At 43.5% G+C, this 18,752-nt stretch overlaps 1 protein-coding gene across 2 annotated transcripts in view; it reads left to right on the top strand.

Moving 5' to 3' along the window:
* The window catches only part of XAF1 (XIAP associated factor 1), a 211,413-nt gene that overhangs the window by 46,487 nt on the left and 146,174 nt on the right, over positions 1-18,752 (top strand). For both annotated transcript variants that reach the window (XM_085639973.1, XM_085639974.1), the window contains exons 3-4: positions 12,428-12,484; positions 15,394-15,604. In XM_085639973.1, the coding sequence (XP_085496099.1) occupies positions 12,428-12,484; positions 15,394-15,604 (268 nt within the window). The remainder of the gene's footprint in view (positions 1-12,427; positions 12,485-15,393; positions 15,605-18,752) is intronic.

Raw genomic sequence — 18,752 nt, 5'->3', positions numbered from 1 at the left:
AGTGTTGCTCGTGAAATATTGGAAAAGGACTAAATCTATCACTTATTGTGTGTTCTTAGTTTAATTCACCCAATATTGCGGCATTCTTCTCGAGGGCACTGCTGCTTGCTGCTCTTTATTACTGCAACTGCTCTTCCACTCATTCTAGCATTATTATTATTATTTTTTTTTAACTTTGTTTATTAGTTTTTGATTGTGAATAACAAGAAAAAAAAACAGACAGTCACTACAGCACATCCGCAAGTAATACAAACCAAAGCAATATACATCATTAAGATATGTAACACAGTACATGTACCCCATGTTCATATTAGCGGAGTCAAAGGCTTTCGGACAAGTCCACAGTCCATCATTCCATACTACGCCCATGCCCTCTCCAGTGGGCCACAAAGACATAGGCATTAAGACGTTCCAGAAGGGGAAGCTCATTTTGCGACCACCATCCCCGGCTCCCCATCCAGGCCCCCACACACAGCCTTCAGCGAATGCCCACAGCACAGGGGAAACAAAGCATCGCAGCGTCACCCTACCTCCCATCTCATGAGCCACTTAGAGGACCTTGAGCTTATTTCCCAACAGTTATCACAGCAGGATCAACATAGCAGCTTATGCGGAGTCTTCAGGGGTGTGTTGCAGGAGGTTCTGTTTGAGAGGTCCCCATATATCCTTGGGTCTGGATCTGCGAGGTAACGATTCTGCATATATGACACTCTGGTCTTGACTATAAATCATATCATCGAGCCACTCTTTAAATTTGGGGGCACGTCCCCTACCCCATCTGCACGCCACCCTTCTTTTTGCTAACAGTAACGCAAGTGTGACATAACGGCGATAGGCCCGTGGAATCTGCTCAGTGCCAAAAGTGGACTACACTCAATGACAGCCGACGTCATTTGTGAGAGTGCCTCAAAGACCTTCACCCAGTATTCCGAGACCCGGGGGCATTCCCTCGCCATATGTAAAAAACCGGCCCCTGGGCTACCGCAGTGGTCACAGTTATCAGTGTCTCTCAGCTTGAGTCTGTATAGCTTTGCGGGTGTGCAATATATACGTTGGATGTTTCGAAAGTGAATAATACGCAATCTGCAACTGGCGGAAATGCGTGCAACCTGCATACAACAGTACCCCCACTGCTCAAGTGTTAATTCAAAACCCAGATCGGTGGCCCAGTGATGCAGTGCCGCATGCGTAGGCTCCGGCTGGTGAGTACTTATAGTGTGATATAACGTAGAGACCATGTGCCCGGGGCCATCAGCAGTCAGCATACGATGTATTGGCGCTAGGGGCTCTGATTCTCTGGGGAAACCCCGGGATAACGGTCCGCATACCCTGTTGTAACCGTAAATATAAGAATGTATCTAACGGAGTGGGAGTTGTCTGCCGGAAGAATTGTTCAGCAGAGCAAAACTTCCCATGGATAAAAAGATCCCCCCCATGTAACAATGTTCAGTCGGGCACATCATTTATGAAACCCCATTTCTTGTAATAATGGCATCTGGGGATGATAGGAGAGAGGCATTAGTGGGGAATACATGAATGTGGCGTTAAGACGACGACCCATTCTATACCATGCGGTGACAGTACTCGTGAGAGTGGTGGGTGGCTCGTTTCTGGCCGGAGCGGATTCATGAATCATCCCACTCAACGGAATCGGGTCAGCCAGCCAGCTCTCCGCCGCAATTTGAGGCATACAGCGTGGGGGGTTCATCCAGCAATGAGCGTACTGTGCCTGCGCACATTCAAAATACAGTTCAAAATCTGGTAAATCAAACCCACCTTGCACATATGGCCTCATGAGTACTGTCCATTTCAGGCGGGCTGTTTGCCTCCCCAAAATAATCTCAGCAATTCGGTTCTGAGGGATGCGAAAAAACGTCGCCCTCGAGGATACGGAATATTCAGAAAGAGATATAAGGACTGTGGAAGAATCACCATTTTTATCAAGGAGGCACGGCCAGCCATTGATAAAGGCAAAGCTATCCAGCGCGTGACATTGCAGGAAAGGCGTTCTATGGCCGTGCCATAATTAGGGCGTAGAATATCGTCACGGGTTTTTCCAATTTGAATCCCTAAGTGGCGTAGATCCATATCGCACCATTATTCTAGCATTATTTGCGGTAATATAGAACCATTGTTGGAACAAAGGGGTCTCTGTATATTTCATGTATTATGTACTATATCCATGTTCCTCACACTAGTGCACACTACTCTGGGCTATATAGTCCTCGTTCTTACAACCACCAATGCATAGTCTATTAAATAGGAAGTTCTCTTTCTCATACATTTAAGTTAATGATGTGGTTATCCCTTACATTTCAGAGTGCCTCCATAGTTTAGCACCCAAATTCTTACAGAAGTCAATCTTGGGGCCCTACTGTCTACTAACTTTGTTCCACTCAATGTGGTCATTTAATCCGGTTTGGTCCACCTTTTCAGAAAAAATCCAACAAGCTTCCTTTGTTGCCAGTTCTCTTTCTATGCTGTCACTGCCGGCTATTACCCTCTCTAGGACAACCCATTTAAGAGCTTGAAGGTCATGTTTATGTTCACGGAACTGCTGCACCAGGCGCGTGGTGAGCTTACCTGTTTTGATGGTGCTCAGGTGCTCTTGGATCCGTACCTTTACTTTCCTGGTTGTTAAGCCAATATACTGTAGCCCACACTGACAAGTATGTCTGTATATTACATTCACTGTGTTACAGTTCGAGAACTTATTTAAATACCAAGTTTTTCCACTCTTCAAATGGACACTGCTGGTTTTCTCTGTCAGTTCACATACAGAACAACTACCACAAGGGTAGTGTCCAGCGGGCATGGTGGTTGTCTTTGGTTTCTGCTGCTGTCGTGTGTGCACTGATTTATCTTTCAAATTATTTGCACGTCTAAATGCAAATCTGGGTTGAGGCATTTTAAAGTCGGCAGTGGACAGCCAACTGCCAAAGTTTTCTCATTACTTGTCTAATCTTTGAGGCTAAAGGATCGAATGTCATAACAACAGGCAAACAATCACATGCACTGCCACTAACCCGGGTAGAGTAAGGTTTAACCCTCAGTCCAAGTCCAACGAAGACCTAGGTGCCTTGTTGCGTTCTTTTTTAGGACATACTCAAAGAGGCAACAGAGGAGGTGGACAGAGGGGCAGAGGCCGTGCTCGACTGAATCAGAATCAGGGACAGCAATGGCCAATGTTCTCGCCACGTATAACACGCAGTCGGGGCAGGACCCCGTTGTAAATAATATAGTCATGAATTTGTCGGACTATGAATTGACATCCAGTGAAACACGGGTTTTCAATAAAGGATTGGGTATGTCCCCACCCCACAACATGATGCCTTCAAATGTAGGACTGAATTTTATGAAACCCTGAGAAAGATCAAATTAAAAAAAACATTTGTTAATAAAGACACAGAACCACAATCGGTATTTTCAACTAATCTGCGACGCCCTTGCCAATTCTGTCCGATTATGACGCCGAAGTCTTGAGGCTGCTGGGTGAGCATAAGAACTATCACCCCCTTCTTAGGGATCCCCTGTGTGAACTTCAAGATCTGATCACTAAGATGGTGGCGGAGGCCAGGAAAAAGAAATTGATTACGAGCAAGAAGGCCGAGTTTTTAGTTAACAGCAAGCCCAGAACACCGGCTTTTTATATATTACCAAAGGTGCATAAAGCACAGCGCCCCCCGCCGGGACGCCCAATAGTGTCGGGAATTTCATCTATCCTTGAGCCGGTGTCTCAATTTGTGGACTTCTTTTTAAGGGAGTCTGTCCTCAGGCAGCCATCATATGTACAGGATACTACAGATATCCTAAATATTTGGAATGATTTGTAATTTGATTCCACGCAACAATTTCTAGTTACAATAGACATAGAGTCATTGTACACTAGTATCCCCCAGGAAGCTATGCTGGTGGCAGCAGATAGAGCCCTGGGGGAGCAGGACTGGTTTTACGATACTCCTCAATCGTTCATGCTTCTGTGCATCGAACTCGCCCTTACACGTAATTACTTATGCTACAAAAATGATTTGTACTTGCAAGTGTCCAGTACATCAATGGGCGCAACCTTTGCGCCCAATCTAGCTTGCATTTATGTGGGCCAGTTTGAGGAACACTTCCTGTACCATTCGTCCAACCCTCTTCCAGAGACACATTGGTCTCTGGAAGAGGTATATTGACGACGTGCTGTGTATTTGTATTTGTACTGGGGAGGAGAGTTTCCTCTTCGAATTCTTGAACTAGTTGAACAGCCTTGATCCCTGTTTGAGATTCACCTGGACGAAAAGCAACGAGCATGCAGTCTATTTAGATCTTGACATCATTGTGCAGGAGAACAAACTGAGTACTATGGTCCATCTGAAAGGGTCGGATAGGAACTCATTGCTACATTATCAGTCGTACCATCCTAGAGCCCTGCGGGATAACTTGCCCGTAGGCCAGTTTCTTAGGTATCGACGTAACTGCTCCACTGTAGAGACTTTTTCGCAGCAAGCTGAGGATTTGGCAAGCAAACTGACACAAAGAGCTTATCCCAAGAAGATAGTCAATAAAGCACATAAAAGAGCCCGCAATACACCTCGGGAGGCACTATTAGAAAGGAATACAAAAGAAGCAGGTGATTGTTTGCCTGTTGTTATGACATTCGATCCTTTACCTCAAAGATTAGACAAGTAATGAGGAAACATTGGCCATTGCTGTCCACTGCAGACTTTAAAATGCCTCAACCCAGATTTGCATTTAGACGTGCGAATAATTTGAAAGATAAATTAGTGCACACACGACCACAGCAGAAACCAAAGACAACCACAATGCCGGCTGGACACTACCCTTGTGGTAGTTGTTCTGTATGTGAACTGACAGAGAAAACCAACAGTGTCCATTTGTAGAGTGGTAAAACGTGGTATTTAAATAAGTTCTGTAACACAGTGAATGTAATATACAGACTTACTTGTCAGTGTGGGCAACAGTATATTGGCTTAACCAGGAAAGTAAAGGTACGCATCCAAGAGCACCTAAGCACCATCAAAACAGGCAAGCTCACCATGCGCCTGGTCCAGCATTTCTGTGAACATAAACATGACCTTCGAGCTCTTAAATGGGTTGTCCTAGAGAGGGTAATAGCCGGCAGTGACAGCATAGAAAGAGTACTGGCAACGAAGGAAGCTCGTTGGATCTTTTCTGAAAAGGTGGACCAAACCGGATTAAATGCCCCCATTGAGTGGAACAAAGTCAGTAGACAGTAGGGCCCTACGACTGACTTCTGTAAGAATTTGGGTGCTAAACTATGGAGGCACTCTGAAATGTAAGGGATAACCACATCATTAACTTAAATGTATGAGAAAGAGAACTTCCTATTTAATAGACTATGCTTTGGTGGTTGTAAGAATGAGGACTATATAGCCCAGAGTAGTGTGCACTAGTGTGAGGAGCATGGATATAGTACATAATACATGAAATATACATAGACACCTTTGTTCCAACAATGGTTCTATAATACCGCAAATAATACTAGAATGAGTGAAAGAGCAGTTGAAGTAATAAAGAGCAGCAAGCAGCAGTGCCCTCGAGAAGAATGCCGCAATATTGGGTGAATTAAACTAAGAACACACAATAAGTGATATATTTAGTCCTTTTCCAATATTTCACGAGCAACACTGAGACAAGTTTCCATTCACGGGCAGGGGCAGTTGATAATATCAAATTGCAGCTGGTCACAGTGGCACTTTAAAGAATGAGCACTGAGAAATATCCATGCACGAGGAGTGGTCGAATATCATTGTGTAGCTGGTAACAAGGGTAACAAAACGTATGGACCAACACCGGCTGATCATGTGGTTCAGACGTAACAAGCGCGCAGTCGCGCTGGGGGTAGCTATACCACCAGACGCTGGTATGGGTTGAAGCAGGTATGAGACGCTACTCATTATAGAAGCGGTTGCAGTAAGAGCGTGTGTGCAGGCTCCGGGGGCTAAGTTACCGGCAACGCGAGACTATCGCAGTGGTATTAAATTGTGTGAATGAGTATTGTAAAAGCGCATGGCAAACCCTGTGCAAGTGTGTAACGGGGGCGGTGTACACATGTCAGCACACGGAGATGGAACGAGTTTTGAGAGGCTTCGTGAATCGCTGGCAGGACGTACTATATAAGAGTGGTATGCTTGTGAAAACTCACAACTTTATATACGTATTGAGTACCGATGTGCACACATTGAAACAGGATGGCTCAGTAACAGTTAGCAGCCAGCCTGAGAAAGATGCTATCTGACAGACTCTAACATTGAAATAAAGATGGGGTACTCTAGAAAAATGTAAGGTACATATTATATGAAGGATCTCGATCTAATGTTGAAATATTATTTCCACAGGTGTAACGTTAGGCAACGGAAGTGCTTTTTAACTTAAGGTAAGAGTGACGAACACAACTCCTTATGGTTTGGTGGAGGCTGGTATTAGTGCCCTCAGCCTGTACGTGGTAAATATATATCACTCCAAAATTATGATTGAATGATATACATCGTGTTTGCCTATTACATCATCTGGTTGGCCATTTTTTACTAAGACAGAACTGCTGTTTTTCTTGTTTTATCAGCCTATCCGCAACATAAGTTATTGTCCAGTGAGGCGAGTGATCGAACCCCACGCCCTGACGAAATTGCCACAACATAAGTAAATGGCAATGAAACATGTTGGCCTTCTTAGAAAAGGTTAGCAACATGCAGTGCTTTTAATCTGAATAAGCTCAGAATTGTGAATAAAGAGGGCAACCTAACAGTGATTCTTAACTCAATTTTAAATTGCATGAAGCACACGGTTCTTTGCAAATCACGGGGTTTTTGTTTTGGGGCAATAAATTAATTCTTTCTGCTCTTTTGTCTCTCTACTGGACACTATATATTCTTTGTTTCTGTGAGTGGACAACCAATGATGATATACGTGGGCATACGGGTGAGAACCTGCTGGTAGCCTCCCTGGTGTTGCATACGTGAGGTGCCCTCTCACTCTTTCACTTATTTTTAGTAAGTGTCCTTCACTCACATGCTGCGGGAGAGGATGTACGTTGTTGCGGATTGACTGATAGCAGTTCTCCTTTTAAGATTTCTGATTTGAGAGTTCTGGGACTGCAGTATACTGGACAGGGTGCCAGAGAACAGGTGGAGATAGGTATCCACACGGCAGTAGCAGATCTTAAGAGAGAAAAATTAATGACTCTCTGTTAGCCAAGCCTTTATTGTTTTGAAGCGAATAAAACCTCCCAGCTGCAGTGTCCGTCCCCTTCAATGCTTCGTATGCCCACCACACTAACGGCAACCATCAGTTGCTTATCGTGGGCTGTGCCATGCACAGGTGTTGTGTAAGGGGCACAGCAGCAGCAGTTCAGGTGCTGCATCATGCAGTGCTCTCATTATGCAGGGAAGGAGACGTGTTAGAGATTTATTGTGATATTCAGAAATATTCCCGAAAATTGTCTCCATCCTTTTATCTGGTCAAATTTCTTTCTACTGAGGATTTACCCAAATCAAGAAGTCATTTTGTATAGAGAAGGCTTTTTCTTTAATGGCTTTGGCTAAAACCAATTCCTTTGCACTGCAGTTCGCAAAATTAATAAGTACTGTATGTGGATATAATTGTGTGGCATTTGTGAAGGGACCCTGTGAGCATGCCGTTAAGTCTTGAGGGTAATCTAAAAGGACATTAATCCGAATTGATGAGTCAACATAGGAGATGGAGCCTACATTATTCTCTTTCCCCTCTGTAACTGCTGTAATTCTGGTATTGGTGCATCTTAAGTGGTTTTCAATTTGCTCATGTTTGTTGCTCAGAGCCGCAGTTCCTTTCTCTAATTGCGCTGTTTGCTCTCTGGTCACTCACAGCTTATCTTCACAACTGGAGACATACCTCACTCTACTTAAAGAAACATTCCGTAACTTAGAAAGGAAAAAGTTCTCAGTAAGTCTTAACTGATCACCAATGAGTCTAACCATATATTTGGGTTATTTGACACCTTTATAGAAAATAGAACTGATGAACAAGGTCCTCTTAAATTATTTTCTACTGAGTGAGTTCTTACTTTTCAAACAGTTTTAGCAAATAAGAGGTATGGTCATTTCACGTAACAAGTTGACAACTGTGGCTTCCAAGAACACTTCGATGTCAAGTACATCTATAAAATAGCTGTATGCTCTCATTCATTCTGTAATTGTAGCTCTCTTATGCTACCACTTCCACAGTTCGACAGTACATTCACCATTTCACCACAATTGTCTTAGCAAATCATTCACTTGAAGACTGGGCTAGATTATGCTAGTAACCAACTTCCAGTCGTTTAGTTACAAACGAGTAAGGAAAAGTAAGCCACCATGATAACCCTGAAACTCCTATTTTGATCACCAAAGTTTATTAGTTACACTAACCCACTATCCTTTGCTCTGTCTTAGCCGGTAATAGGTCCGCAACAATCCAGCTTTAACACAGAAGAAATTGCTTACGCTTGGACACATGCTTCTGATGAGTATGTGTGTTTCGCCTTGTCTCAGGGTTTTAAAAACTGAGATTACAGTGTAATATGTTAGTCGTCATGTAGCAGAGTGCTCAGGAGTTGGTTATTGGATGGAACATGCGATTTAGGAGTAGTTCTAGCAGTGATGCAGTGGAAAAGAACCCCTACATTATGCAAACATGAATCTATCAAGAGCAAAAACTAAAAAAAACACACACATATTTCATGATAGAGATGAGTAAAATTAGATTTATTATTAGAATTTAGAACGCTGAAATGTTGCGAGCTCTATTTAAGAAAATGAAGTAACTCAGGGCAAATTATGTTCTGTCTGTCAGGGTTTGAGAGCCAGGGCGCCTACATTGTTTCGAGTTTCTTTCCGACGGAACTACAAGTCCCAGCAACCCCAGAGGAAGGGGAGGGGCTAATGACTTTATAGACCCGAACAACGCCCGGACGCGTTGTTCGTGATTCTGGAACCAGGAGGCAGCAGCTGAGTTGTGAGCTGCTGCGGCTCAACTATTTCAAGCCTCCACTGCCAGGAGGAGATTTTCGTGACAACCGGTTAGGAACCGCCGAGGGTTATCGGCCGAGGTTCCCAGGACTTTTCTGACGGAGCAATTCCGGATGACGGCGTGGGTCGCGGCAAGGCGCCGTTGAGGTTCAACTGACGGGGAGTTCCTCCCTCTCTCTCCGCTTCTTCGGAGCAGCACGCCAGGAAACCCGCACACCGTGTCAGGTAAACCGTGAACTAGAGCACGGCGAACTAAACCGTTGCTGGAGTCAAGACGACTGTGGTGTAAAGAGTTCTTTGTTATAGCTGTGTTCTTTGTTAGGGGCCATCGGGCAGCCATGTGGGTGGAGCCGGCCCAGTGCTTTCTTTTTGTTTGATAAATATCCGGAGCCTGCAGCAAAACCACGGAGTGGGAGCTGGGTTCGATATTGAGGTATTCGAGACCTATTGGTGGGAGAGAGAAGCCCTGACAAAAAGGGTTCTTCAAGCCACTGTTCTGTTATTATTTCTTCGGTTCATAAATACCAGGCGTGTGGGGAGGAAGTGTTTGGTACGTATGAGGACAAAGGAGTGTGGAAGGGGTAGAGGAATGAATTGTCAGGGATTCCTGTGTTACAGTGTTTGCCTTTTTGTTTTTCAGTAAATATAGTACCCTGCCATTTCTGAGAGAAGACTGGAGTTCAGGGAGACACAGTGGCAGGTATGAGAATTCACTAGTGAGACCTTATGAGAGTAGGGAACTGTGAGAGAAGATAGTAATCACATGTCCTTTGTTTTGCAGGTGTCCCTTCCCACGCAGATCCTACCCTTTCCTTTCCCTCACCTGATCGCCTCAACACTCTGTAGCATTATTCAATCAGAGTGTGGGGATGTCTGGAGGGGGACCCCTTTAAGCATCGCCCAGATCCTGAAGGAGACTCGGGGAGCCGTGACACTGTCTTCTCCAACATTCGAGTGCTTGTCTTTCTGTTTCTCCCTGTTTATTTAAGAGCCTTCTACCCTCACTGAGTGGAATGTTCTAATAACTTTTTAGACCTTTGCCCTTGGGCTACAATGGTTGTAAAGACCATCTCCCTTGTTATCTGCCTTAGCCTGAGCCACGTCCCTGTAACACAGGAGCAGACTTTTGACAGACGTATAGCCCTTGGTGGCGGGCTATAATGCTTTAATAAAGCACAGTGTTCCAAGTTATGGACTGCTTTGAAAAACAAGCACAGTATTGTCAAGCAAGTGTACAACTCAGTGGCAAAAATACTTACTCCCTACAATACACACTGGGGATTAAATTATAGTTAACCTTCTAGCAATGGTTTATACATGGTCCTATCGAAGCCTACTTCATTTTGGACTATATATGCTGAACTGAAAAAATAAGGGTAATTCAACTGGTAAAATAAAATTATTGACTGATGACATAAGAAACCGTTTGCAAGCTGCAGCTCGAAAATGACTTTAGCAGTTCATTATATTGCGATAACAATTTATGCAAAAAGTTGCATCATTTGCAAAGCATTTGTAAATGACCAGCTGAGATTACCCCCGGGGCAAGTGAATACATATTATTGAATTGGATACTCATCTGCACTTTGATTAAAAATGGCATTCCAGGTTTTGTACTACACACCCATGGAAATATCTTTTCCTCTAGAAACGTAGGGTCTCATTCCAAGTGCCACAGTAACATAATGCAGTAGTACACAAGGCATTACCAATACCCCCGGTCGGAGAGTGGATAATACTGTAATATTACATGTTTTCCCTTTCTCTTAACTGCAAAGCCTTAAAATAATGTACTTTATTTTATTTTTTCCCCCCTTACAAATGTCCCCACTTTTAATCTGGAGGACCTAAAAGCCTGTGCTGTATTTGTACACCAGTTTTAAAAACTATGTCTGGGATATAGTTGGCATTCTTACCACCTGCAATTTGACTGACATAGGGTGTCAATCACTATGCATTTTCTGTGAGTAGTTTTGTCTTACTCTTCCCCTTTGTGTAATTTACACATACATTTCCAGTAGCAAGTCACACCTTTTCATGGGATAAAGCTTAATGATTGTGTTCCTTAGTTTTTCTGACCTTCTACTGCAGAAGTATCCAGTGCTGGTCCAGACGGACTGCATCCATAGCAGATTATCAGGCTCAACTCACTACATAAATGAAAGTGGTTATACCCCAAATCTGGCATGGATCCAATCTTCATCCAACGAGTAATAACAATCTGGGGTCACAGGATAGGACCAAACTTGTATTATAGGAGTAGAATTTCTGGTAAAAACCTATTGAGAAAGTACCTGGATGGGCAAGGTGTGGAAAGCACAGGGTCAGTACAACCAAAATGCGTTGTAAGCCATGGGACCACAGCAAGAAGTCCTAGTCGTCCTGTTTCCAGAGAAAGAGATTGTGATAATCACCAAGGGTCTGATTCACAAAGAGCCTCCGCACTCGTGGTTGAGGCTCCGCAGTTGTGGTGGAATCTCTGCAATGAGAATTCTAATTGCGGAGATTATTCCACAAGTACGGAGGCTCCCCCACGGCGACGGACCCTCTGCCACGAGTGCATTGTCTCTTTGTGAATCGGGCCCCAAGAGCATTAGGTCTGAAGTAAAAGTTCTCTTTGAAATAGTTTAACACACAGACCCTGATTATGAGTCCGCGAGTTCAGAATTCCCTTGGGAATTCCGCTTTGCCCGATCACAACTGGCCTAGTGTTCCCAGGTGCTGGAAGCACTGGACTCATTTTACCAGTAGAAATTCTGGTCGGTAAAATTGGTTAAGGCAGGTGGTAAATTTGTGTATCAAACCCCTGCAGAACAGGGAATATGGTAGGAAACAGAGCACAGTAAACCCATGTTTACACAGTTATTCCAGTTTCTCCGCATATCTGCGGAGTATGCACCCACCAGCATCGTTCAACTTGTAATCGGGGCCTTAATATTAACCAGTGTTACCTGGTCTCCTGTTAAAACCTCAGAGTGTGAAAGCTTTATCATGTGTTGGTGTTGATAGAAAGGCAGACCCTCCACATTGTTGAAGTAGCCGCCCTGAAAGATCAAGGAGTTTTAAATTCTGCCTATACCCATATAGTGTTAGCAGACACCAGTTCTGTTGGTTACCATCACATCGGGAGCCACATATCGTAATTTGTGACTTTTTCCAAAATGGTGTTTAAACCTTTTCAGGTAATGGTGTTATTCCTTCTTCTAGATGTGACCAATGGTTTGTGTTCCAGCGCGCTTAAGGATTTTGTCAGCATAGGGCACCCGCAACTGTCAAGAATAGCCCCTAGAGATTTGGTATTAAAACCTATAACCCTTGCCAATGAGGGGGGGCATTATCTGGCTTCTTCGCAAAGGGAGAACATGCAAATTAATTTAGTACATTTACATTTATGCAACTCTCTCTCTGTTTTACAGATTAGCTGTGATCTTTGCCTTCAAAATATCCAGCAGTATCTTCTGGAAGAGCACAAGGTCAGGAAAAATATTCAGTACCATATATGTATTAGAGCAAGCATTTTCTTTTTAAAATATGCTGATTATTGAGTGGAATCAATGGAACATGTTGTATAATGTGAACATTAAAATCACAAGGAAATGTTTGTTAACTCTTAAGAAAAGCAGTTCAATGTTCCTGGTTTAGCCTGTATCCAACTGCCGGACAGTCCAAAACATGTGTGTATATATGTATGCATTTATTTGGTATTTCTACAGGGTAAACATATCCAAAAAGCAGTGGAGGTTTATACATGGTCAAAGACGAGCAAAAAAGCAACGAGTATTACAATAGGATGCTGGGTTCTGGATAGTTAATGCATTAGTATGTAGTATTCTTTAAAGGGATGAGTCTTAAACTCTTTTCTAAATTTGATTAACGTTGGAGGTGGTCTGATGGAGCCTTGGCTATGAGTGTGCTGAGAACCAGCAGGGATGGTGAACTCGTCCTCAAGACAGAAGGGGGTGCTGGTCATGATGACGATAATGTGGTCTGGCATGGGGAACCTGTGGAGTTCCATCAGGATGAGGGCGATATGATCATACTTCTTCTGGCCCTAAATGAGACGGGCTGCTGTGTAGGATGCTGCTAAGGAGTGACACTGTGGAGTGTGGGAGATCATGAAGTAGGGCATTACCACCATCCAGCTGTGGGAATACGTGGACTTGAAGATCAGTTCTTTTTAAAAGAAACGGTTTGACTTTCTTTAGAAGCGAGAGCTGGTAACAGGTCATTTTTATTTTATTTTGACAATGTATTCCTTGAGTGTCAGATTGGTGAAAGTTGGGGTTCAAGTTTCATGTCATGTGTCATTTTTGTACTGAATCATGTTTGTGGCAAATAACATGAGTTCTGTATTGGGTTTTGGTTGAGTTAAAGGTAGGCGCTGGACATCCAGATCTGGTTGATGTGCAAGCACTGTTTGAGGTGTTGAATATCTGAAGCAGAGGAGACTTTCAAGTTGTGTGTCATCAGCTTATTGATACATCTTGATGTTATTTGTGTGTAGAGCACCAAGCTGCTCCATGTAAAGGTTGAAAAAGACAGTAGACAATATGGAGCCCTTGGGGACTCCACAGGTGATAGGGATTTTTTGTGATCTGGTTGTGCATACGTGAACAAGCTGGTGTTGGCTGGAAAGGTACGAAGAGAACCAGTGAAGGATAGTGCAAGTTAATCCCATTGAAGACTCAAAGGTGCATCTGAAAGTGGAATGGTTGACTGTGCCAAAGGCAGCTAAGAGGTCCAGGAATATCAGGACACAATGTTAATCTTCATCTGTGGTCAAGAGGGCACAGTTTGTGAATAGCAGTCTTCATGCTGTAGCATGATCTGAAGCTAGACTGTTAGTCGTGCAGAAGATGGTTAACACTGATGTGCTCTTGGAGTTTAATCTGGACTCCTTTTTCGATACTCTTGGTGAATGGTAGGTTAGCGATGGTCGGTAGTTGGTGAAGTCATTAGGGTCTAGTGTAGGTTTCTGTAGGAAGATCTGGCCTGTCTTGAGAGCTACTGGGAAGATGCCTTAAGTGAGGGAGAGATTGTTTAGAAGTTGTTTAGATAGGTGTTGGATGTTGAGTTGATAGGGTGAGAGATGAGTTCAAGCATAAGGTTGTCTATCAAGAGGTCTTTGAAGGATCTGAAGGTTTGATCCTCGGTTTTGTGCTATCTTTGGTTTGTTGGTAGGACGCCGATCAGGGGGATAGGGATAGCCAGTATTCGGTCCAGTACAGGCATATGGGTGGTCTGCTTTGGATTGTTGGTGATGTTAAGAAGACGTTTGACATTGTCAGTAAAATTTGGTATTTTATGGCGGGTAAATGTAAGGAAATAGTGTTTTGTTTACTAATAGTTTGATGATTGCAGGATATTATCGCAAGTCACAACCCACTGAATCTAGGGTCTCTATTTTGTATAAATATGTTGTACGGTTTCATTTGGTGCCCGGCATCCCCATTACCAATAGTTGAATCCATCATTAATGTCAAATTTCAGTTAAAAGTGGTGATTCCAAAATATTCATGACAATGTTGTGAGTTTTGGCTTGGTCCTTTCATGTGATGAAATAATATTTTTAGCATTACTTTGACAATTGCAGAGTTTTATGTCATGAAAAGTTGGTGCCTTCCATGCCAGTAATATTGCCCTGTATTCTACTGTATCTTGAGTTTTGTAAAGATGTCGGCTGCTAAGATTTGCTGGATCCACTGTCCACACAATGAAAAAATTGAAACAATCCAAAATGTGTGACGTAGTAGCGGTTTTTAGCATGTTGCACTCAAGTACAATATACCGATCCTCCCATGTATGGTACAGTCTTTATTGGGAAATAGTCCTGCTAGCCTGCATTTCGATACACCTTCTTTTAAAAACTCTACCCCAATGAGTGGATGCACATAATATGCAGTATTGGGATTTCTACAGCCTTTGTGTCTGTGGTATTCTGGCATTCAGGGAGACCTACAGATGACAGGTATTTAAAAAACAATTAAAGACCTTGGGAAATTTAGGTAGGTGTGATTTGGCATCTTATATGTAAGACCCCATGGTCCTGTTAGGTGACACCAAGACCTAAGGTCAGCTTTGAACACAGACTCACTATCATCTTCTTATCCACCTGTATTCTGATTGACATAGTAACTCTCCTGCATATTTACACTGGACTGGATAATAAGTATGTGGATATGTATAAACATCAATTTATTATTAGTTGTTGGCAGCTATTTCAGAGATTATGTTATACAATAATAATAATAATCTGTTATTTATATGACACTTTTCCAAAGTGTTATTGTCACAGACCACTTCTACTGAGGCCCATATTCTAAGAATGAGATATACAAAATGGTAGCTATTAATGTTCTCATGTTCCCTTTTCCACTTGAAGGCAGCGGAGTGCGCCGAGCGCGCAGTAAGATGTCAATTCTGTGAGCTGGACCTGTCCTTCTGCAAGTTACAGGACCATGTTGATAGCTGCGGCAGTCGCACACAACTCTGCCATGATTGCAAGAAATATGTAATGTTCAAAGACCTAGAAGACCACAAGCGCAGCTGCCTGCCTTCCACTGCCGCGCCTGACAATAGCGTACGGAAAAAAGGTAATGCATCTGACAATGTAAGATATTTAATCTCACAATTGTGCGATTAAATATCTGCTATCAGTGTGTGGATGTTGTGATTGATTAATTTTTTGAACAGGCAAGTGCATACCATTGACATTTGCGGTAACTTGTTTTTCTAATTAAGCCCTGCAAGGGGCAGTGTGGCCTACTGCTGCTGGTTCTTTTGCAGCTTTTTTCCTTGATTGGTGCCTCTGCTGCCCCTTTCTCCACATGCCCCTCCAACCATCAGTGCAGCCGCCTGCGGTACATTCTCCGCATCAGTGTAACCATCTGCTGCAGTGCTCATTCACCCTCAGGAGACTCACCTGAAGTGCATGCTCATCCAACACTATGACTGCTCTTGCTTCAAATACTCCTTCTGTTCCGAAAAAACCACCTGTGAAGAGCTTGGGTCCTTGTACAGGTAGTGACAAACCTGAGCACATAGGCAATGAAACGAATGAACGTGTTTACTAGCAGGAAATGTTGATCTTGCAAACCTCCCTTTTCACCAGGATCCCACACTATCCCGGAACAACTCAGCACCAGTTTTTTTGAAACTTGTGAGGATTTTGAAGCAGAAACTACAACATCATCTCCCTCCACCCTGATGACTCCCCGGCTCTTGTGATTGGTCCTTTGATGTTAATTAACTTATAGATTCACTTTTTTTCAAGTAGGAAGGAACTACTCTTTGAGTACTTCACTTTTCCCAGGAACCCACAGAACAAGTGGGGATTCCTAGTGCCATGTTCTGTTAACATTGGGGGAGGGGGCTTTGATTTCAGTTGAAACTACATCATCACTGCTTGCTTCCACGGGTTTGCTCTCTGTTCTGACAAATCCTTGAAGTCATCTGATGACCAGCTTCGTTTTATAAGATCGAACTATTCCTATAAGGCTCCCTTCATTCCCAGGAATCCACACCCTCATCTCGGTCATCTGACATCAGATACAGTGAAACATGTGAGAATTCTGCAAAAAACTACAGTTTGCATTCCTCGCTTCTAAAGAACTCTCTTGACTCAATAGTCCACTAAAGTAATGTACCTTATTCCGTCTGCCTCATAGCTGCACCCTCCATGGAATCTATCGCCGGCCTCTTAATGAAGGTGCAAATTAGCTTCTGGTGACTCTTGCCAGCTTCCAAGGTTAGTCTTGCAAGGTGAAAGGATAGCAGTTTCTGGCCTGTAAGGACCCAGAAACTGATATGTGAAGGCATCCCTGCTCTACTAAGGCTCAATGTGCATTGTTCCACCACCACTATGCATATTCTTACGCAGGACCCAAGGCACAAAACCAAACTCCCCACATTTGTTCTCCTCACCGTTCCAAGTCATCCCATCTAACCACAGTATCTTCATACATGTTGTCCCACATGCCTCATCGACCCCCCCCCCCTTGCATGTTTAAAAGTGCTCATTAAGCACAAATGTGTGTAGGGCATTTATGGCCTCATATCTTACCATGACCTGGATGCCCACTCTATCACTGATATTTATCTCATTCCACCTTCACGCATATCTTCATTGAACTTATCCCAGATGGCAGCCTAGCCATCATAAATAAAACCACTGTCTCATTTGCCACCTCTTGCGATGGTCCACTCACTTTATCATCTTTTATTTCACTTTGTATCCCCTGGCGATGAGAGAACCTGGACTTCTTTAGAGTTAATTCTTTAACATCTATTTTTTAAACCAAAAACATCTACCCTGGAGACTTCCTGAGTTTCCCCACAACGAATTTATGAGAGAATACCTGCTGAAAATATTTTCCTTCTTAACCTCACCTTCCATGCCATCACATCCAACCGCACCCTTGTAAACAACGCAGACCTCATCCTCTCTGCCACTCCTGTTGTTACTTTTGTACAGCCCAGGGTACTATATGGGCCTTACCTAATCCTGAATATCAGGGATCCATGTCAAATTTATGCTAATGACTGCTGAATTAATCCTCTTTAAATAATGGCAAGGGCCAACCTTTTTTAGGTCTCACCTGAGCCAGCGCATGCGCTGCTGTGGCGAGACATTTAGTGAGTGGGCTTTAAAAAGCCGACCACAGCTTTTTGGGTGGCATAGAGCGTGCGGTTACGCGCACAATGACGAGCAGAGGCGGCATCTGGCTTTCCTCTCTCGTCATGGTGGGCGTACATCGCACACCACTCGCGCCTCCCTTTTTTTTTTAACTTGCAGCGCGAGGCGCGTGCGCTTGTTTTATTTTGCCAATCTGTACTTTGAGATCACAGCACGGTGCGCACAATCCTAAATAAGGAGACCTGCTCTTTGCTGTCTTTCTAGAACGGACTCTTGAGGCACCTGCGGTTTTCTCGCTATTTTTATTTTCACTGTACAAGGGCGACCAGATTCAAACTCCATTATCAAAATCGGAGTCGCATATTGGTCACATGCAAGTAATACAGCTCTTTCTTCAGTGTCCCATGAAAGCTCACCCGTTCATAAAAGCTTGTTCCTTCGGGTGTCCAATGGAAGGGGTCCCTTCTCTGGGCAGTACTCCTACAAGTGCAAGCTGTGCTGTGTGTCTGACTTGTACCCGCATGCCTGTCGAAGCCTTTTCCAATTGCCACTCGCTGGGGTCTGCTTCAAAGCTGCTGAACTGTTTTATGTGACATAGTGCATGAGTTTTGAAGTTGTTCGGAGTTTTGATAGAGCACCCTTTGCAAATCCATAATGCCTGTTAGGATTTTCGAGCTACTAACTTATGTTTTCAAATACTGAAACTGTATATGGATGAATGTATTTTTCTTTACCGTGGAAGTAATTGGTTTCGCAGATCTGTAGGACAGTATTGTTGCCAAGCCAGACTTCTTTGTTTGTGGAATTTGGAGACCTCCGCCCCACGGTCTCCTTATATTGCATTTCACTTCATTTCCGCTTTGCACCAAGCCGGGAATTGTTGTCAAAGTAACAAACAGATTTCTGTAAAAGGATTACGAGATCCATCGTGTCTCCCACCCTGACACAGCCCCGTATGCCACAGTTTCAAAACTCGTGAGGAAGTCTGTTGTTCATTAGAGACAAACCCAATTTGTGCCTTTTTCAGTGACTTAATCTCATCATATTTAAAGCTGATGCATAATTAAATATGTATCGGAGGGTAAGTGCACGCCTGGGCCCATTGA

The sequence above is a fragment of the Triturus cristatus genome, chromosome 12 (genome assembly GCF_964204655.1).
Source record: "Triturus cristatus chromosome 12, aTriCri1.1, whole genome shotgun sequence".
Classification (NCBI taxonomy): Eukaryota; Metazoa; Chordata; class Amphibia; order Caudata; family Salamandridae; genus Triturus; species Triturus cristatus.
This window is presented reverse-complemented; position numbering and strand designations above follow the sequence as displayed.